Source organism: Aythya ferina (genome assembly GCF_964211825.1).
Source record: "Aythya ferina genome assembly, chromosome: 4".
NCBI classification, from domain to species: Eukaryota; Metazoa; Chordata; class Aves; order Anseriformes; family Anatidae; genus Aythya; species Aythya ferina.
In genome coordinates this window covers 65,455,520-65,477,035 of record NC_140300.1, presented here as the reverse complement: position 1 = coordinate 65,477,035, position 21,516 = coordinate 65,455,520, and the positions used below count along the sequence as shown (strand labels likewise).

General features: G+C 48.8%; 3 protein-coding genes across 3 annotated transcripts in view; 2 read left to right on the top strand and 1 right to left on the bottom strand.

Annotated features, from left to right (window-relative positions):
• The window catches only part of HERC3 (HECT and RLD domain containing E3 ubiquitin protein ligase 3), a 64,936-nt gene extending 60,142 nt beyond the window's left edge, over nucleotides 1-4,794 (bottom strand). Inside the window, exons 1-6 of the mRNA XM_084517980.1 lie at nucleotides 4,646-4,794; nucleotides 3,900-4,032; nucleotides 3,121-3,197; nucleotides 2,343-2,564; nucleotides 1,464-1,555; nucleotides 722-852 (exon numbers count right to left, since the gene is read on the bottom strand). Of these exons, the coding sequence (XP_084374106.1) occupies nucleotides 722-852; nucleotides 1,464-1,555; nucleotides 2,343-2,564; nucleotides 3,121-3,197; nucleotides 3,900-4,032; nucleotides 4,646-4,739 (749 nt within the window). The 5' untranslated portion in view covers nucleotides 4,740-4,794. The remainder of the gene's footprint in view (nucleotides 1-721; nucleotides 853-1,463; nucleotides 1,556-2,342; nucleotides 2,565-3,120; nucleotides 3,198-3,899; nucleotides 4,033-4,645) is intronic.
• Nucleotides 4,795-9,627: 4,833 nt separating this feature from the next.
• On the top strand, nucleotides 9,628-10,637 carry LOC311435530 (ribonuclease CL2). The gene is made up of 2 exons (XM_084516634.1): nucleotides 9,628-9,668; nucleotides 10,113-10,637. The coding sequence occupies exon 2, from the start codon at nucleotides 10,119-10,121 to the stop codon at nucleotides 10,554-10,556; it is 438 nt and encodes a 145-aa protein (XP_084372760.1). The 5' UTR covers nucleotides 9,628-9,668; nucleotides 10,113-10,118; the 3' UTR covers nucleotides 10,557-10,637.
• Nucleotides 10,638-19,129: 8,492 nt separating this feature from the next.
• On the top strand, nucleotides 19,130-21,116 carry MBOAT4 (membrane bound ghrelin O-acyltransferase MBOAT4; the record flags this gene model as incomplete). The annotated part of the gene is made up of 3 exons (XM_084517979.1): nucleotides 19,130-19,327; nucleotides 19,805-20,020; nucleotides 20,207-21,116. Exons 1-3 carry the CDS (start codon nucleotides 19,209-19,211, stop codon nucleotides 21,114-21,116), a joined length of 1,245 nt encoding a protein of 414 aa, XP_084374105.1. The 5' UTR covers nucleotides 19,130-19,208.
• Nucleotides 21,117-21,516: the final 400 nt, after the last annotated feature.

Sequence of the window (21,516 nt, the reverse complement as noted above, 5' to 3'; positions counted from 1 at the left end):
TACAAATATGTTTTCAGAGGGGATAGCTGAGGCTTGTCTTTAGAAGTCATGACAGTCCAGCCATAGAGTCCCTTTAACTGAAGCCATAGGACCCTTTCATTCTATAAACATAGTAAATAAAGTAAAAAAATACAGACTCAAATTTCCTATACTATCCCCGAATGTTTATGGTTTACCCTGGTTCTGCATTAAAAAAAAAATAATAAAAAAAAATGTTATGCCTTGCTAACTTCCTTCCATTTTTTCCAAGTGCAATTTCCATACTGCTGAGTCTGATGATTCAAAACCCAGGAAATTCAACGGGAGATTTTTTCTGTTCCAGTTCCAAAAAGGCAGAATGAAACTGGGTCATTTTCACTATTTCTTGGTTCTTTCTAAGGTTCCACCCAGTCTTTTGAATTAGATTGGAACTCAATGACTTTTCTGACTTAGCCTTTTGACAGTCTTCTGTCCTTTGGAACCCAGCACATCCTTCATTTCTTGGAAGAGCAAGAGCCAAGGACTCCTGCTGGTTTTTGCAGCCCTCTCCCCCTGCTTGGCACTGGCTGAGGGTTCTGATTTCACAGGGTTTGTGGCAGAAGGGTGGCCTGATCAGGAAGATCCCTGAGAGAGCTGAGCATACAGGGATTTGAACATATTGGTGACTTTCATCCCTGCTGTTCTTCAGTGATTTCCCTAAAACTCAGACCTCGAAAGACATTTTATTAAGGTACTTTCCTACCTTCCACAGGCAACCTGCGAAACTCTTGCTCCCCACAGCTCAGCCACTACACGAGGTTTTAGTTCATTCTGGGTGGAGTTGTGGCCAAGCTGGCCAGCCCCTCCTGCTCCAAACGTGCACACCAAGCCATCCTTGAAGATGAAGAAACAAACAACAGGATCTCTGCATTATTAACAGCATTCAGATGGTCACCATCAAGAGAGAGACCCAGCAAGACACAATATGCATTATGGGCCTTTTCTCAAAACATCCCTCATTCAAACACAGTTCACTTCTCATCAAGCCTAATCTGATGCTGTTTTTATGCCCAAATCCTTTAACTCCTGGAAAAAAAAAAAAAAAAAAAAAAAAAAAAAAAAAAAAAAAAACTCCTGAGAATAACTCCCTGTTGTTTAAGAATTTTATTGTATGAGTTAAACCTAGCGAATGACCTATTGCTCTCATTTACTCACAGTATGCTATATATATATAAAAAAAGAAAGTATGTTTAAAAAGTATGAAGTGTTGAACTGCTTCTCTTTGCCCCAGGATTCTCATTCACCATCTCTCTCCCTGTTTATGCAGATGATATGAATCTGAGCAAAGGCCAATTTTCCCACTACCACAGTTAGTCTGCCTTTGGGATCATCTCCAGAGTCTGATGGAAGCAAGCGTTGCCATTCCAATTGCTCTGTGTTGAGTTTTAACAGCATATCTTTTCTCCCAGCATTTCTCAGGTGCTGAATTTCAATTTCAGACTCACCTTGGAGAGAACTGCAGTATGATCTGCCCCACATGAGATAAATACAGTCTTCCAGTGCTCTAATGCTTCAATGTATGATGGGTAGTCCTTGTCTGGAAAGAAAATAGAACATAGATAAAGTGAAAGCATACTGAAGTGTAGAAATAAAGATTTAGAAACTTTTTTTTATATTTTTTTAATTTTTATTTTTATTTTTCATTTTACAGTCCTATCTTACAGCAATTCATATATTTGTGACTTGGTTTCAAGGTTTTTTTTCTACCCTCCACTATAACATTCTCTTTCTCATAATGTTCTGTCTGGTTCATAGTTTTTTCTCTGTTCAGTTACACTACGTCTGAAACAAAATGCAACGCTTTCAGGTTTGTTGGACAAAAGGTACTTGGCCTCAAAACATCTGATTTTCAAGGAGTTGAACATATTCAACAACTTCAGGTTCTTTCTGGCTAAGGCAACTCTGCTCTTGCCTTCCATGTTTGAAGGCAGCGGGTGACTTCAATTATTTTCTCACCTTATTTTCACAGAAAATAAAAGAAGGCAAAGAGGTATAAAATGAATTTCTTTCACACAAGATTGCCTGGAAAGAGACATATGGTTTTAGGAGCCCAGGCTACCCACTTGGCCACATAAAATGATGACAAAATGATCTGTAGATATATAACACCTAAATCCCTTGACCCTTCATGCATTTTCTGGTCAGGATGCAATAGCTTCAAAAGAAAAAACTTATCTAGATATACTCACTTCCAAAGTCCCTACCACCCACTGCTGTTCCAAAGAGATTTGGCACTCTAGAACAATTCCTGTGTGTGCAGAAAGTTCACTGAGCAGGAAAATACCTTTCTATTGCTTTGCTCTCAAACTGCTTTATTTTCTTACCTTCCGTGTGTCCAAGTCCCAGCTGTCCAAAGTCGTTCTTTCCCCAGGAGTACACAGCTCCAGAGAGTGACACAGCAACGCTGTGAGCTCCTCCAGCAGCAATTTGAGCAAGTGGGATGCCCTTTAGTCCTTTCACCAGCTGCGGTGTGGGGGTGAGTGTCACTTGTCTCCCCACTCCAAGCTGTCCACGGGTGTTCTGGCCCCAGGTAAAGAGCTCACCTCCTTCACACGTGGAACAAAAGAAAACAGCTCTGTGTCATGCTTCCCCTGAGTCTTTGTACTTTGGGAGTGGGAGTGAGAATCAGTGCTGGTTTCAGAGATCTGGCTCCTAAGTGCTAGGAGTGCAGCAGCAGCAACAGCCCAATCTCCCTGTCTGCTTCTGCCCCCTTCAGGGCAGTGCCATGCTGCCTGTGTGACTCACTGCAGCAAGAGCAAAAGCAGGGTGTTGCCTCTATTGCCATACTTTTATGAACCAAAGAACTCAAACTTAAAAATGTGCAGGTCTGGTGAGCGTAGGGTGGGGCTGCCACGTCTGCTCTCCACAACGCACCTTTGAGGAGGGGCAGTGCTAAGGAACTGGGGAAGGACAGATCTGCAGGTCCCCGAGAGCTGGGGAGGAAGGGCAGTGCTGACAGAGAGCAGTTTGTGTCCCCTATCCACTGCTCATTACTCACTGGTGGTGTCACTAACTACTGGACACAGTTCAAGGTCTCCCTTCTGAGCGAGCCTGTCAAATGGGACTCCCATTTGGAGAAGAGGTGTGCATAAAAGAGACTACCTCTGCACAGTGCCATGGAGTGATGGTCCCCGCAGGTTATTTGAACAACTTCTTGGTTTCCCAGTTCTTTCACCAGCCTACGAAGATAAGGAAAAATACCACATCAAAACAGATGCTGTGCCATGAGACTAAGTAAAAGGAGGAGGATCCTCTGCTCACCACGTCCTAGGATGTTTAGCAGTACTTATATAGAAAAATATCGGTCGTCTCTCAGTTGGTTCACCCTGCTCTTATACAAGCCTCCTTCAGCTGCACTAACTGATTTGATTGTGGTTCATGACAGAGGAAGCTGAAAGAGAATCAGTCTCATCCCTGGGCAAGTTAAGAGCAAATTCCATAAATGATATCCTGCTATATCATTTGTAGATGCTGGTCACCCTCACGGATTAACCAGAAGGTGGTGAGGTTTAGGTGGGCCTGGGTCTTTCACACACAGCTTTCCTAAACCACACGTAGTTCGCATGTCATTTGCAAAGTGGTGTATCTATTTATCCTTACTGAGTCCTGAGAGGAACCTGTACCGTCAGTATCTCAAACAGCTCAGATCTTAGTGTTACCCTCGAGATCAGAGCATTTCTTGCTGGTTAAAAAAAAAAAAAAAAAAAAAAAAAAAAAAAAGAGAGAGAGAGAGAAAGTTCTGAGTTTTAGGAATGCAAGTATTCTTGTTTCCTTTTTGCAGTAAGAGCATGCCTAAGTTTCTTGACTGTTACCTTTAGGAAGAGGAGGCCATGTTCTATAACCATTGCAATGCACACCTTCACCCTGAGGAAGCTTCTTACCTTGGCTTAAAGCAGTTATCCGAAGATGCAGCCCAGTCTTTGGAAAGCTTCCCATCACAGGAGAAAAGGGGTGTATGTGTTTCATCACAGTTTGGACATTTCGCCTTCTCCTTTCTCTGCAGCTGCACTTGTTCTACAGCACAGATAAAGACAGGCATGGCAGTCACACTAAGGAAGCAGGCACCTCAACCATCTCTGCTCCTTCCCCAGTATCTCCGTGTGCTACTGCTTTCACTGAGAGTTTCTGCTCCTTGGGAAGAAGAGCAACAAGCATAGGCAATATTTTCCCATGTCACTTGGGGCTTCAGTGTCCTATGCACTACTTTGTTGTCCACCAGCCACTCCCCTGGCTGTCACTGGAAGACACTTCTCCATCTCTCAGATACAGGCTCTGAACACAATCACTGACATGGCAGCAGAAGCACACGGATACTTTTGCACAGCCGTGGAGAGTATCCAAGGGAAAAAAAAAAAAAAAAAAAAGGCACTTCCTGATTTATCTGACTGCCCTAGATCTGTCACACGCTTGGGCACAGGTTGCCTCGAAGCCAGATATTTTGCAAGCAGCGAAATTCACACCTCGGCCGTCCCACCGCCCACCCTTCTCACCTCCCCAGCTCAACCAACAGCATGCAGCCAGGCAGGGGCATCTCTCCCCATCACCCCCGTCTCCTCCCTGTCCCCTGGCTCCTGGCAGGGTCCCTGTCCCCCCACCCCCGGTACGCCGCCGGGTCCCCCCCCAGCACCTCCCGCTGCCGCCGGCTGCTGCTTGGGGCTGCGCTTCTGCTTCCCGGCCCGCTGCCGCCGCTGCTGCCGCTGCTTTGTCCTTCTCCCGGCCATACCGTGATAGCAAGCAGCCTGCTACCGCTAGGCTGAGCCCGAGGCAGCTGCTTTATCCCTGCTCCCCGCCCCAGCCAGCCCCGGCTTTCGGGAAACGAAAGCGAAAGCGAAAGCCGGGAGCCCCAGCAGCCGGGATGCTGCCGCCTGGAGGTGCTGAGCTGGGAAACGGGGATCTGCGCTCGAAAGGCTTTCCATTCTCACTTGTCCTCTGCTGTTGTGTGCTAAATCTCCCCCCCTGCCTCTAAAGGAGAGCACACGCAGGGCTACATGACTGCCTTGTAGGATAAATGACGCCCGTGTTAGGGATCAGATGCATGGAAAGACGTAAGAGCATCTTCATTGTATTCCCAATACCTTTAACCGATGCTTAAAAGAAATCATGCTGCTGAATGCTGAGCACAGCTGGGAGGATAGCAGGGTAAGATGTGCTGTGAAAGTAGCACTAGGGATGTGATTTTACAGATTCTTACTGGCGTTGAGTGAAATGCTGCAGAAAAAAAAAAATTACTGAGACAACAGAAGTGTTTAATGTGATACATTTAAATGAAGCAGAATGGAGTGAACAAAAAGGCACAGAAAGTCAATGTGGTGAAAAATAACAACAGGGTGGAGACAGAGAACACAGCCCTTTGACAGGGCTGGGGCAATGCTGTCCAGGGCAGGGCCCAGCCCAGGTCCTGCAGCACTCAGCATTAACCAGGGAAATGCTGTGAGGCTTGGGACACCAAAGCACAAGCCGCAAAAGCACAGTCAAGTCCCTCTGCACCAGCAGATGAGCTCATCTGTCATCCAAAGAGAGCAAAGGAGCTCCAGACAGAGGCACAGGAATGAGGAGACTTGAGGGGAGAAGAGGAAAAGGTCAGTCACTAAAGTTCTTTCTTTCCTTTTGGAGCTACATCCATGAAGGTGAAAGTCACTCAGGGTACACACAGCAGTTCCCCATCGTCCAAGTACCCCTGGGTCCTTGAGCAAAAGCAGTTCCACAATTGGGTTTGCCTTTTGCCCACAGGGGAGCAAACAGCACTTGTCTTTCCTAGCCTGTTTCCTGCAACACTACAGGGACCTCGTCTCCTTCTGTGATACATAGGAAGGCCTTTTGACAAAGAAATAGCAAGCTATGGACTGTGAGGCCAAAGTATGGGCTGCAAATGGACACTAGAGGTCCCTCTGCACCAAAGCATGAGCTAACGAGTCCTCCCAAGGGAAGGAAGGTGCTCCAAGCAGAGGCACAGGAATCACAGAATCATAAGGTTGGAAAAGATCTCTAAGACCGCCAGTTCCAACCATTAACTGTACTGCCACGTCTACCACTAAACCATGCTTCACAGTCCCTCTTTGGACATGCTCCAGCACCTCAATGTCTTTCTTGCAGTAAGGGGCCCAAAGCTGAACACGGGGTGAGGTGCAACCAGAGCCGAGTACAGGGGGACAATCACTTCCCTGGGCCTGCTGGCCACGCTACTTCTGGTACAAGCCAACAGGCTGTTGGTCTTCTTGGCCACCTGCCCATAGTAGCCAGCACACTGCTGTCTGATATTCAGCTGGCTACCGACCAACATCCCCAGGTCCTTTTCCGACAGGCAGCTTTCCAGCACTCTTCCCACAGCATTATGTTGGGGTGCAGTGCTCCCACTGCAGGACCCTGCACGTGGCCTTGTTGAACCTCATGCACTTGGCCTCGGCCCAGCCAGCCAGCCTATCCAGATCCCTCTGCAGAGCCTTCCTACGTAGCCTCAAGCAGATCGACACTCCCACAAAATAAAAGTCCTCTCATCAAGCATGTATAGTTTCCCAAGGGAAAGAAAGATTCACCGGTGCTTTCGAATGGTATGACCCTATCTGACATCACCACAACAAAAGCTATATACAGAGTAGTGAAAAAGGTGTGAAGAAGAAAGCAGTCACCAGTCTAACACCAAATTTAACCACTGTGCAACACACTGAAGTCACAAGACTTGTATCATGAAAAAATGTGCCCTAGCAAGTTACTTATTTTGAGTTTATGTCAATAAACGGAGAAAGATAAGGAATGAAAACTTCCATTTAATAAAGAATGGTATTTGTGTCATTTCTATTGACAAGTATGGGAGTCACCAGCTGGGCCCGCAATCTGCTCCTGCTTATGCCACCAAAGCCCCTGAGCACCCCACCAGTGCTGCAGGCAATGCCACGGCTGCCCCACAGCCCCTGGGAACAGCACGGAAGGACGAGCATGGGTCTGGGGGGCCTGGCAATGCCCCTGCACTGGCACAGCTCCTCACTGAGCATTTTGGAGCACAGCCCCTGCCAAAAGGGCTCCGGCCCAGGCCCCAGAGGTGAGGCAGACCCAGACCCGCAGCAGGGGGGTGACTGTAGGAGCAGCTGGCTGAGAAATTTGGCCCCCCAGGGTCTGCCTCCCTGCCAAGACCTTCCCCTCTTGCTGGGTGCCCCATGACGGCCTTGTGACATCGCAGGGCCATTGGCAACAGCACTGTGGGGCTGCTGGCACCATCACCCACTCAGCGTGCAGACAGCGGTGCCGCTGGTGACAGTCAGAGATCACGCCCAGAGCAGGAGCAGCAAAATGCTCAGCCTGGGGCTCTCCTTGCTCTTCCTGCTCTGCATGGCCTCTCAGCTCCCCAGCAGCCCTGGCTGTTCCAGCCGGCCCTCCTGGGCCACAGTTATATGGGATGTGGCTCCTGAGGACCTGGAGCACCAGGGCATTGGCACGGGCAGCCAGTGCTCCTACCTGCCCTACCTTCTGGACCAGCTGTGGTCCTCCCTGGCCATGCTGGATGGAGCTTTTTTGTCCATGGAGGTGCTCTATAGGAGCATCCCAGCCCTGTGCCTGCTTGGTGGGGTTTTCCTTGTAGGGATTTGCTTATGGAGGAAAGCAAGGAGATGCCAGAGAGAGGTGAGTATGGGGGTCAGGCAGGTCAGACAGTGCCAGGTTGCTGGGACTGCCAGGCCTTGGACTTTGGGTCAGTAATGGGTAGGACAAGGAGTAACAGCCCATGTGGTCATGAAGGACTCAGTAGGACCCAAAGGTGCCCTGGTTCTTCCCTAAGGTGCCCTGGTTCTTCCCTGGACCTCCTGCCACCCCTGGGAGGCACAGGTGGGTCTCATCTTCAGAAGATGTCTCTAGCCCCCCAAGGCCCATGTCCCATTCATCATGCCCCCTTTGGCATCTTGTTTCCAGGAGGTGAGCCAGACACCCTCAACTTCCTCAGGGATGTGCTGCCACTGCGGGTACTCATACAACAGCTATGAGGTATTACACCAGATGGAAGGAAACATTGTCCTGATGCAGAAGCACCTAAGGGAGCTGCAAATCTACCACCCAAAAGCTGGTAGGACTCAGAGAGCCAAAAGGAAGAGGAAGGTGGAAGACACGGAAGAGGAGGATAGCATTTTCTCCACCTGCCTGGAGAGCCACGGCTCCCAAGAAGGCTCTGGGAGGGAATCAGGGGGGATTTCTCCCCAGTGAATAATGTGTGTGAAACAAAACAATGGAGGTTGCGTGTATTGTCTACATCCACCCCTGGCACACATGTCCCCTGGGAAAGTGGGAGAGGAGAAGGAAAGAGAAAAAGAACACGAGAGGTAATCTGAAGGGGGGAGCCATCGCTCACCACCTCCCAGAAGCAGACCAATGGCCAGCCAGTGTCTGAGCAATGGCTACTCTGGTTTTCAACAGCTACAGGTTTTATTTCTTAGCATTATTTTGTGCTGTGATTTTAGCACATGTATGGGAGAGGCCACCAAAGCTGCAGCATCACTCAGGGCCCGCCCGGCTGGTTAAGCATGGGGCAGCATTGCCACAGCTGCGGCAGGGTTTTCCCATGCTGCATCTTAGCCCAGTGGCAGTATGCTGCACTGCTCTCCTGTTGGCATTGGCAGTGCCCACCCTGGCTGTGGCAGTGGCACCAGCAGTGGTTTGGGGGGCTGCAGGCCCTGCTGCTGTCAGGCTGCCTGCTGGGCTGGGTGCAGGATGCCCGAGGGTGCTGCTGGCTTCTGTTTGCTTTACCTGATGCATTTACCTGATGTCTTACCTTGTGCACAGGAGCCTTAGAATAGGCTTGTTTATACCCCAAATGGTAACAGATTCCTTTTTTTCATCCTCCAAGTGTCTTTCTGTGAGCCCCAGGGGCCTCTGAGTGCCCTTCAGCTTGACCCAGGGTCATCTGATTGCCCTTTGGCTCGGCTGAGATGCCTCTGAACTCCCCTCTGTTCCACAAAAAACCTGCAAGTCTCTTTTCGTGTTCAGCAATGGTATCCAAGTGCCTTTCAGTTCAAAGCAGGTGAATCTAATTGCTTTCCCTGTGCCCAGGCACCTCTGATTTCCTACCAGGTCAACTCAGGGATCTTCCCATGTGTATATGTGGCAAGGTTTTGGCCAGTGGCGGGTCCCTTTTCAAGCTGACTATTGCTGGCTCTTATCTAACATGTGGCAGCTTCTGGTCTCCTCTCACAGAGGCCAGCCATGCAGCCCCACTTGCTACCGAAATTTTGCCACTTAAACCCAATGTCTTGTCATGGTTCCCCACAGGAACCACGTCTTCCTGTTCATTCCAGTTCTTCATAGTACCATTCCACGTGCATCTTGCCCCCTCCACCAAAAGGACCTGTCCCTTCTGGTACCTGTGGCCCCAGGTGAAAATATGTTGCCTATGGTGAAGTGGGCAGGAGGCAGCTGAGGGGATGTCTGCGGACAGTCATGTGGTCCTTTAATGATTACCTAATGACCTTGAGGGGTGGAGGGATGTGAGGGGAGTGGGGCCTCCTGGGTGCCAGGTTTCCCCCCGCACATCGGACCTTGCTCTTTGCCCTGTCCCTCCTCCTGGCCCCTTGCCTTTTGGGCCCAGCTTGGGCGAGTATAAAAAAGGCACGGGGGGGTGGGAGGGACCAGGAGACCCTGAAGCCCGAAGGGGAACTGAGGCACTCACACAGGTGAGGGTGAGGGATACATATGGGACCAAAGTTTATGCGGGAGGGAACCACAAGGAACCCAAGCATCCAGTGGGACAGCAGGATTATGGCAGGGATCCAGGTGTCCAAGCACAGGGGCAATTGAGAGGGGACCCATATGTCCAGGGGGGTGTTCCATAGGAGACCCAGACACTTGTGGGGTGCAGGACTGTAGGGGACCTAGTGCTGGTGGGGTGTTCTGTAAGGGACCCAGGGGTCTGGATGGGATCTACAGATGACCCAGGTGTCCAGGGGACTTCTGTAGTGGACCCAGGAGTCTGAGGGGGGCTTCCTCATGCATTTGGAGGGGATCTATAAGGGACCTGGCTGTCTGGGAGTGAAATCCACAAGGGACTCAGGTGCCCAGGGTGGGTTTTTCACTCATGGCTCCTGCAGTCCCAATGGCCCTGACCCTACTTACCACAGGTACTCATGGCGAGCTGGACACTATGCGTGGTTCTGGTGCTGGCATTAGTGGCAGGGTCGGTGGGTGAGACCCGCTATGAGAAGTTCCTGCGGCAGCACGTGGACCATCCCCGGACACTCGGGCTCACGGGGCACCGCTACTGCCAGGTCATGCTGGCACGACGGCAAGTGACGGCCTCAGGGCGGCCTTGCAAGCCCTCCAACACCTTCGTGCACGCCCCGCCTGCGGACCTGGTAGCCACCTGCAAGAACCCTGCTGATGCTATGGGGATCCACAGCACCTCAACGCCCATGGGCATCACAGCCTGCCGCCTGCGGGGTGGGGACACCCGGCCCCCTTGCAACTACCGGGCCCGGCAGCTCCAGCACCACGTGCGTGTTGCCTGCCTGGATGGGTTGCCCGTGCACCTTGCTGGCACCCATGCATCCCCCGATGAGGCCTGATGTGTGGGGAGGTGGATTCCCCCTTGCTTCTGGCAGGGGCTGTTTTAGGGGCTGTTTTTACAATAAAGGTGGTGTCACAGGCCTGGGCTCCAGCATCAGCTTGTGGGGGGACCCTGGGACCCTACTCCCCTCTGGGTACCCTTTGGGTACCTCTGACCCCATCCAGGGTGGTTATGGCCACCCTAGGTGCCCCCATAAACCCTTGTATTCTCCCAACCTCCTGGATGCACCCTCTAGGTGTCTCTCACCCCTACGGTACCCTATAGACTGCCCACCATGTTCTCTGCCCCCTACCAGGTGCTTCACAACTTCCCATGAAAGGGGCTGGAAAGCAGCCCTAGACCTTTATTCCCCACCACTCACTGCTGTGCATGGCCCCCGGAGCTGCATACCTTTTGTCTCGAGATCTCTGTGGTCAGTTTGAGGGGAACCAGATCAGAGTTTAGTCTCCAATGGGATCAGTCTCTTCGTACAAGTGACGTGGCTGAGCTCAAGAGCTGCAAGACTCAATCTGTGGAAATTTCACTTAATTTAATAATTTATTTCCATAAGCTTTTCATTACTGGTTTGGGTATTGAGAAACAAAGAAGATATAAAACAATTACACTAGCACTTATGGTAATGTCTTCCCAACGCTCAACCTCAGGCCAACACCTCTCCTCCCTCCTTGCTACTCTCTACTTCTTTGCTTTTTGCTGTATGTTACCCTCCCTCCCTTCTTTCTGAGGGATGGCGGGCAATTCAGAAGGCTGGAATTAGGGCATAAGGGTTTATTTTCTGATTCTCTTTGCTTCTTCTTGCTTCTCTGCTCTAACACAACTTTCTCGGTGTCCTGCAGTCTCTTTGGGGCAATTCCTGTTCTGGTGTAGGTTGCACCTGGTCTGTAATCCCTTTGTGTTCATACCTGTTCTGACATTGCTTCCTCCAAGGGCAGCAGAGCCTTTGAGTAAATATGTGCTCATACATGGGTCACCCATGGGCTGCAGTTCCCTTGGAGCTGTATCTCCTTTGGTATAGCTTCCTCCATAGGCCTAGTCCTGGTTTCAAGCCCTAGTTTCAGCTGGAGCCTGTGCCATAAATATCAGAAAAGGACTTGGTGAGTCAGGCGCATAGAGCTGGGGGCAGACAGGCCTCCTGCTCCTGCTGCCCATGGCCACCTTGGTTCCTTTTTCCCTGGTTTGGTGGAGAAGTTGGATGAAGTTGGCCTGGAAAACTGGCACCTCTGGCATCTCTTCTGTCCACAGGCTTGCTTGGCTAGGGTGGAGCCGGCTATCCTTCCCTCCTGATTCCTCTTGTCCCAGTGCCATCTCCATGGGCTTCAGGGCAGGCTGCAGCAGTTTGTCTCCATAGCTGGAGTAAAGAAGGGAGAGTGACAGGGGGTCTCTCTACCTCTACAAGCTTTGACTTAAAGCAAAACTGCTGGTGCCTGGCCTCTGGAGCACAGGGTGAGTCCACCATCACGGCAAGCCCCTGCTTCATGGGGTTACCAACTATCACTGATTAATGGGGCTGAAAACAAGATAGCTGCAACCACCCATCCAAAGACATCAGCATTGGGAAGGGCAGCACGAAAGAGGGGGACACAAGTACCAGAGCCACCCAGGACCCTCCGTGCAAGGAGTCTCCAGATAAATCCACTGGCTCTAACTGTTTTACTCAAGAGAGCATGGTGGGAGACGACCAATGCTGCTCTGGGACTGGAAGTAGGGAACCTGAGTAGCTAAAACACCAGGTGGTGGAGTTTTAATGAGCTTTGAGAGACCTCAACACTTGAACCTCAAAAGAGAAGAGAGAAGAGGCTGGGACATACATTGTGTCCCTTACAGGTCTCACTGGGTCTCCATGTGGCCAGTGCCCTTACTTAGTGGGGCACTTCTCTGCGGTCCTGAGACCTTGGGCTTTTCTTTTTTTTCTTCTTTTTATCCTTTTTTTTTTTTTTTTTTTTTTTTTTTTTGTAAACCCAATTCCTCTTTGGAAGAATGCAAATATGTTGTTCAGAGTATGACTTACTTTTCTCAGTGTTTACTGCCAGCATGCCTTTTTGTATCTCTTCACTGGTCAGCAACAGCTTCCCTTGAATTTCCAGTAGTAAAGCGCTTAAACTGGTGCAACAGACAACTTGTAGTGGCAACTTGGAGCTACAAACTTTCCTCTTTGAGGAATACCAGCTCCCCTGACTGGAAAAATAACTGCAGAGATCACATCAACCCTCCTGTTGGGAGCAGTCCATTAGCAGGCTGGATGGTGGAACATGGTAATAAAAGCAAAATTTATTGTTCAGGTCAAAGTGATGCAATACCTATATGAAAAATTATGTGTCTAATGACCACAGCCAGAGACTTGCTTGTCTTGCAACCACAGAGAAGCCACAGTCACTGTTACAAACCTGAAACAGAGAAGCACTTGTCTGTCTGGAAGAGCTACTTTTAAAGATCAAGCAGAGTCAGTGAATCCTGTAATATGGAAGACAGACAGAAGAAAAATCAGGGATGGATAAGGAAATGTTTAACAAGGCCTGTTTTTTCTCCTGTTTGTCTTCCACAGTACAGGACTGTACAGGTTTATCCATTAGTTATTGCTTCAAGGGGAAACGTGTCATGAGCTCCATTGATGTCTCACTGAGAAAAAAAAATCAAAAACATACCTCAAGGAAATTCACAATTACCTTTCCTTACTGATATTCTAGGAGAGCTGATGCTACAGATCTTTGGAAGCTTTAAAAGCAGGGTTGTTTTTTTTTTTCCTTTTGCCAATATGAGGCCTGACTTAGTAAAAAGGAACTGAGGAGAAGAGAATTTGTGTGGGGCCCTATGAAGCACCAGAGGCTCTGTAACCCCAGATTTGCAGCTATAAATAGCCCAGTCTCATGTAATTTCAGCTCAGTCTTCTCTGTGTACTGTGATGGATTTATGTATTGATTTTGCTTTCATGGCCAGAATGGGCCTCCGGGCCACCTCTATTAGATGCTATTTTACATGTCAAAAGTGTATTGAGGAACATGTTCAGCCTAACATATCCACTGAATGCCCTAGCAAAGCACAGAGCCACTGTACTAGCACTCTGGGAAGTATAGAACTGCAAAATATTTGCAAAAGTGAAAGTAAGCAGACTGTAGATGCTGAGCCAACAGGCTTTATAAAGGTACAGGGCTGTCTGTGCTTCAGAAGTTACTCAGGAACTCAAAGCTGTTGAGATGTTTGCAGTCACAGCTGTACATTAAAACAGTGTATAAGAGCACTGAGGCAGCCTTTTAAATGCTTCCCGCTGGCTACTCTCAAATTCAATTTGCACACAAACACATTTTTGCTATCACCACCGGGAGGAAGAAATGACAAGCCTTGCAAAGCCAGTAATAGCAGCACCACTATGCATAGACTTTGGCCTAGCACCTGGTCGAGGTCCAAAAGTCGAGACAACGTGAACGTGACTGACAGTTTGCTTCGCACTGGAGGACACCAAACTTCAGCCACAGGCCAGCAAGAGCATTTACTCAGGGTTCATCAGGCAGGTCTTTCTCAATCATTTCAGATAAATGCACCTGTCCCAACCGGGCTTTCACTTCACGAAAGGTAGAAAAATTACTGTGACTGCACAAGCCTTTTTCAGAGCATATGCACAGCAGTTTAAAAGTGCCGACACGGAAAATGGGTCAAAAAAACGCCACTTGAGGGCAGCACTGCTCCATCAAATAGTACTGCTCAGAACTCGAACTGCTTCTTTAGGAAATGACCCCAGACGTGCCCTTTGGCAATTTTATACTCAGAATATATCCATCCAGTTTTAAGCAAAGCTTTCAAGGATCCATTTTCCTTGAAGCTGAAGAAACTGTGAGAGGGTTTAAATCTTGACTGAAAAGGGGTTCCATATAGGCAGGGAGTGCCAGTGTACCCCTCAGGCACTCCAAGCACTTGGTACCTCAGAATAAATGCCTGCACATCTTCAAGAAGAGTTACAGAAGTACTGCTGAACAGAGCACACAGCAAGGTGAGAGGAGCCTCAGAGAGGAAACTACAAGACATGTGTTGCAGAATTAAAGTGCATGATGATATTGCAGGACTTACCATCAAACACAGAAGACCTGAACTCTGGGAGAAAACAGATTTGAGGCAACATCTTGCCTAATGCATAACAGATGAGCCTGCAGATTCTTCCAGTTTACTGGCAAACACTAAATGACTGCAAAATTAGCTGATGACTTTCTTTCTTCCCTCTCTCCCGCAAAATCTTGTTGATCTAAAAGTAGTATGAAAGATACTTTAGCAGCTTACTGATTTAATGATACTGCATATTTTTAGTATTATTTTTCACTGGTTTCTTTTAAATACCTTGCAGCCATCTGGAACCACAGCACGGTTAGTTACACGCTACCCTGCTCAACATCAGCAGCAAGACTGACTTATTTATAGAAGGCACCACTGTGCTTATCACATTCCCAGAAAACAAAAGCAGTGGAGCCATCCCTATACTGAACAGGAGCAGAGAGAAAGATCTTACACGAGCTGTCCGACTTATTTAGAGCCTGACGCAATGACTGACACTGTGGGTTGTGGTTAGTTTGCAAGTAAACTGAATATACTTACAGTCTTGCTAAAGTTTCTGTGTGCATGCAGCAAGCAGATCGCATGCCTATGCTGTTCCATGAGCTACTCTGACTGAAAAAAAAAAAAAAAAAAAAAAAAAAAAAAAAAAAAAAAAAGAGGTATCAAGGGGGTTTGATTCAGTTTTGTCATTGTTGTAGTTCTGTTTTTGTAACGCCTCCTGCAGATGTCAATGAAAATGAGTACAGAGCATCCATTAGTATATCTTGATGTGTGCACAAGCAAAAGTTTTCTTGGAACCACTCTTTCTAACACACACACACAAAAGAAAAAAAAAAAATATAGGCTTCTCTAGCAGTCCACACAGCATTGCTTGTGTACCCAGTGGTGTCAGGTGGAAACAGCAGCACTCACGCAAAATGTGCAGCAAGGAACTGGACTAACAGAACCTGAATTCTGCAGTGTACCTCATCAAGGTCACTTTTGTTGCAGAGTATAATAGTCATTTGCTTTCCAGACCTTAGTTCCTCAAGTCTGCAATTTGTTGTGAAACGGGACAGAGTATGTGTTTAACTTGGAAAGCTTTCACACCAAAAAATGGTCAAAAGGCTATGCCACTGCGCAAAGTTAAAGAAATTGCTAAGCATGCAAGCATACGGCATAGTATAAATATGATTCATCCTGTGAACCTGCTGCCAAGACTGAACATCCCAGTGCTGCTCTATGAAAAGTCCTTCCACTTGCCTGGTTCCTCCTCCACAGCCAAGGCTGGGTACCAGCTTTCTCAGAGACAGTCCTCCTTCCATTAAAGTCTGAACCACTATTTCACGAAGACCCTCAAGGTCCTTCTCCTTGCACCAAATATCCCTAGAGTCATCGCCTCCACTTTGTGTCTCCCTTTCCTGAGCAGCTGTTGTATTTTTTTGTTGTTGTTGTTGTTATTGTTTTCTCTTTTCTATTCAAGTACACCAGACAACACAGTAGACCTGAAGGAAAACGTTTTCAAGGCAAAAAAACAATCACCACTTCAGAAAGTCCATTTATACAGCACAGTCTGGAAACAATGTATTCACAGTGTGTCTTAGCCTCCTTTTATGCAGAAGACAGCCACCACCAAACCCTTCCTTAGCATCTGGGACTCTGGATAAACCCACTTCATTAACAGTCACATCGAGCTGAGTGTGAGGGACAGGCTATTTGCTCAGTGGTGCAGGCCATTCAAAAAGATGGGTTTTACCCAGGCTCAGACCAGACTATTGAATCTTCTCCAATTTCCCTAACTTCAGACTAAGTCTCTATTGACCAGATGTCCCTGTACACCTAGAGCCAGGCAGCAGGAGTCACCAGCCAGAGGGACCTAGCTCAAAGCTACATCACCAAGGGGCAGAGAGATTTCTCAGACCTCTCTGACTGGGGTCATGGCTACAGTAAGAGACTTCGTCACTATCCTTAAACTTCTGGGGTTCAGCCCTTTTTCCAGGAAGACAAAAATGTCTTTACCACAAGCAACAACGGGCCATTTACAGGCAGCAGACAGCAGATCTGTAATGGCAACAAGTAGCAAAAAGCCAGTAAGGGACCAGTCCCTGCAAACAAAGGTTTTTTTCATTTTTCTGTTTTAATAAAGCCTTGCATTTATTTTTTAATTCCCTTCTTATTTAGGCACTTTCGTGTTCTGCTTATCACAGCCGAATGTGAAGTCCCAAGGTTTCTAGTTGATTCTGCTTTTTAACATTGCCGGGAGACAGAAACTATCATCTTGTTTTGTGGGTGGGAAAATCCAGGCTGCCCAAGGTCACAAAGAAACATGGAGACAGGAGCTCAGTCCAAGCTTCCTAAACCTTATATTTTTTTAATAGCATTCCTTCCTATTTATGTGCTTTTCTCTAGGATAAAGACTAAACCCACTGCTCTGACTTTTTTATTTAAAATATGTACATATATACTTTGCCTTTGATTCTTATCTTTCATTTTGCTGCGTGTCCTGCAAACTAATATATGTGTATCACATATATCTTAAATATGCATAAGATCAGTATATGACGCATTACAACAGGCCACCAAAACTGTTCCTGAAGCAGCACTATACTCCACTAAGAAAGCAGGTATGAACTTTGGGAGTACCAGCCCAGGAATAGTGTCTGAGTCATATCTGCCCAGATGTCATGCCCACAGTTTGCTCTGACACTGCTCATCCCACTTTCTGTCAAATAATTAATTCCTCAGGCAGGAACAGGGCTGTTGCTTGTGTAGTACATACAAATGAAGCAAATAAAGCTCTCTCACAGGTTTCTCTCTGGCTCACATGCCCACTTTAAGATCACACTTCCACGGCCCAGCAGCTAACATTATAAAATAAGCAGCATGAGCTGTGCATCACATTTCCAATGCTACTGTGGAAATTCATTTCTGCTTCTTGAAGAGCAATGACATTTTTTCAGAACCATAGCAGCGAATTGCTTAAATAGGCACTGCAAAGACCTTGAAAAATATTTACACAGCAAAGTTAGTGCTGGGCTCCATGAATTCGGCAGGATGAGTCCTGTGAAACCAGGCTGTTGCTGCATGCCATGCATGCCGGGAGTGGCGCGGAGAGAAGTTTTTTCCATTGCTATCACATATGAACTGCAAATATTTAATGTCTTCCTCTTAAAATATACCTTACAAGCACCAGTTCTCCTGCAGTTTTCACTCTGAGTCATTGTTTCCATCGGGTTTTGCTCCCTGCCTTCTTATAACCATTCCAAACAATATGGTAGGCTTGCCAACATCATGGTGACTTGAAAAGCTCTGTGAAGAGTAGAAACATTTGCAAAAGTTTTAAAATTAAAATTTCTTTTTTTTTTTTTTTTGAGAACAGATTTTTTCTGTAACATTAAGCAAAAATTTTGCTCTTTTTTACTGAAAAACAGTATTTTAAAATATTTTTAATCATTTGTCCAAGGAAGGCAAAAACCTTTCTTCTGCCTCTCTAATAAGTAATTTTTTTTTTCATACAGAGGGAAATTCCATGGCATTTCTCTTCACAATCACACTGTTCATATGCCTAAAATAAAGCAGCTATCAATGGAATAAAACAAAAACCAAAAACAAACAAATAAAAACAAGCATGAGCTTTCCATTTGAATTCACCTAGATTTTCTTACCTGTATCTCACAAAGTAAAACGAAGAACAAAGTCTTGTAGACTGACTGACTTTGTTTTTGTGGGCTTTTTTTTTTTTTTTTTTTTCCTGTGGTCTGTTTTGCTACAAAATACCACTAGTGGCATTTTGAGAGCAATAGCAACTGTCTTCAGATCACCCTAGAGCTCAGTCTTCAAATCACCTTTCAGGTCTGACAAAAAGAGGAAATTTTGCTTTTCTACACAACACATTTCTGAACCAATGTGCAGTTTAACAGCAACAGCTGATTTCTGTGATCTCAAGTATGTCTGTGATTCTGTTTTTCATCTTCCCAAAGAAAAAAACGTTCAGGAAGAATAGAACTATTTCGTTATGTCTGGTAAGTGAAAAGGCCCTGTGGCTCAGGCTGAGTACTGGGGCTGATGGGCTCACCCTGCCCTGGCCTTTTGCAGAGGTGCCAGAGCCCATCTTCTCTCTGTCACCAGGAATTTAAACAGTAGGAGATCCCCACCACCACCACGACAAGCAAGGCCAGAGATGGGAAAGAGCCACAGCTTTCCATGAAGGACTGAGCTGAGATGAGGCCAAGCCTCTTCTGTACCTGGGGATTTTGCTCTGAAGTGCATCCCAGCATGACACATTTGGCAGCCCAAGGAGGCTCACATCTCAGTGCTCACTCTCACTGCCTGCAAAGCACGTGGTAACGGCACAAGCATCTGGCAGAGCAAATGGCAGAGCAAATAGCCAACCCCTAACTTTTTCCACCTGCTCACAAACCTTGGGAGAGAGGTGCTGCAAGGAGCCAGCACTGACGAACGCAAAAACCACGCACCTCCTCCTGCAGATACCTCTGTTTCCTTGGCTCTGCTCTGTTTTTTTTTTTTTTGCTGTCTGTGACGTGGTCCTGCCAGATATAAAGCAGAGACAGAGGAGCCCTTGGCTCAGCCCGTTTTCCAGGTGCCAGAGGCAGCCAGAGAAGCAAGGTGCTCAATGCGCTGGGCGGACCTGCTCATCCTTCTCCCTGCAGCCTGGTACCAGCTGGCAGCGTTCCCCTTCGCTGCACTCTTCCACCAGCTCTGTGCCTCAGGGCAGCTCTCTCCAACTGCTCGGTACGTGGTTGCCACCTCTGCTGCTGCGACAAGGGCAGGTTGTGTCTGTGGGTGCTTCCTGGGTCTCTCCTAGCCAAAAGTACAGTGGGATGCAAGGTAGCGATTCCCTGCTGATGTGGGTACGGACGTGAGCCGTCCCGCTCCCCTCTTTGTGCAGTGAGGCCCGTTCAGGGTGGCTAAGGCTAAAACAGCCAGGCCAGACTCTCCTGTTGAAAGAGGTGGTTTTAGGGGTGTACTGGGATGAGTGCATGGGCAAAGGGAGCAGGGAGGGAATGGGGACTGCCTCTGGCGTGACAAAGATAGGGGCCAGGTAGGGACTGCAATACCCAACCTAGTCACCCCATCCCTGCTTTGCAGCTATGGTGGTAGCTTGGGTATAGCTTGCCTCAGACTATGCCCTACCACCATCACCAGGGCTGGCGCCTCAAGCAGCAGTTTCCCCAAAAAGCCAGTCAGAGGGCATCTGGTCTCTTCTAGGTACGTATTCCTCCTCGCTGGAGGATGTCTCCTTGCAGTCACAGCCATGGGCAGCTATGCCGCGTTGCTCCTTATCCCCGCTGCTGCTTCTGTGCTCGTCCTCCTCTCCGCCAGCCCAGCTCACGTCCACAACTGGGTCTTTGGCCTCCAGATGTGCTGGCAGACCCTCTGCCACCTGGGCCTGGGCAGCTTGGCGCTGGAGTCAGGGGATGCCAGGTAACCTTCCAGCCCTGCCTCCCTCCCTTTACACCTTCCCAGACATTTTGGACGGGTGGAGGCCCACCCAAGCCAAGCTCGTTGGTCCCCGCTGATGGCAGTGGGGAGGTGGGAGGGACAGCATTGATGCCCACACACTCCTTCCAAGGCACCCTCAGCTTTCTCCCCGCTGCTTTCTCCTTTCAGGCCAGCTGTTGCCCTCTCTGCCATCATGCTGCTCACCCAAAAAGCGACATCTCTGGCCCTGGACATCCACGAAGGGACCGTTCTGCTCCAGACAGGCCAGGGGCTTTTGCAGCAAGCCTTGCCTCTCTCCAGCTACCTGCTCTATTTCCCAGCCCTCCTCGGAGGCCCCCTGCAGCCCTTCAGCAGCTTTCGGGTCCAAGCCGAGTCCCTGGGGGCTGTCCCCCTGCCCCTGGAGGCTGCTGGATGGAGGTGCCTTGGGGCGCTGGCACTGCAAGGGCTGCGTGTGGGGCTGGAGGGCTGCCTGCCCCGGGTACAGGGCTGCTCCGTCCTGGCCACCCTGTGCCACGCGTGGATGCGAGCCCTGCTCTTCAGGCTGGCCTACTACACACAGTGGGTGCTGGACGAGGCCCTCCTCGAGGTGGCAGGCTTTGGGCTGGAGGAAGGGCAGGGAGACCTTTCAGGCCGTGAGCTGTGGGTGCTGGAGACCACGCACCGCCTGGCTGTCTTCACCCGCACCTGGAACAGGAGCACGTCCCGCTGGCTGCGGAGGCTGGTCTTCCAGCGCTGCCCAGCCCAGCCGCTCCTCGCCACTTTCGCCTTCTCCGCCTGGTGGCACGGCCTCCGGCCCGGCCACGTCTTTGGTTTCCTGTGCTGGGCCGTCATGGTGGAGGCCGACTACCGCATCCATCCCTTCCTCAGCGCCTGGGCCACCTCCCGTGTCGCAAAGCTCCTCTACCGTGGCACGACCTGGGTCTTCACACAGCTCATTGTCGCCTACGTCCTGGATGCTGTGGAGGCTGAGAGCTTGTCTGCACTCTGCCTGCTCTGGACTTCTTACAAGAGTATCCTTCCCCTCTCTTACGGTGTTGTGCTGCTGCTGCTGCTTTCCAGAAAAGCAAAGCAGAACTGAGCCTGTCCTGCACTACCTTGAGTGGATGGCTAGGGGATGTCCCTGTACACGTGAGCATGCAGTGATAATAGCTATTGGTCAAGTGACCTCCAGAGACCCAAGACTGTCTTTTACTCCTGGGATATCCCCAGCTTTGAGGGAAGCACTGAAGCAAAGTATAGATGTCACCAACCTAGACAAAAGAGCTCCCAGCAGCACTGCTTGCCCCGCATTTGTCTTGGGGCTTTGGGTCTCAGCCTCATTTCATGTGGAAAGCATGCAACCTCCCTGCCAAACTCTTCAGTGCTGCAAATACCCAAGCAGCAGTACGAGTGAGAGGCATGAGTCTGCGGTGCTTCTCCAGCAGTCGCCCCTTGACACTCTTCCCGTGGCACATGAACCCCAAGCTTTGTCCCAGCTG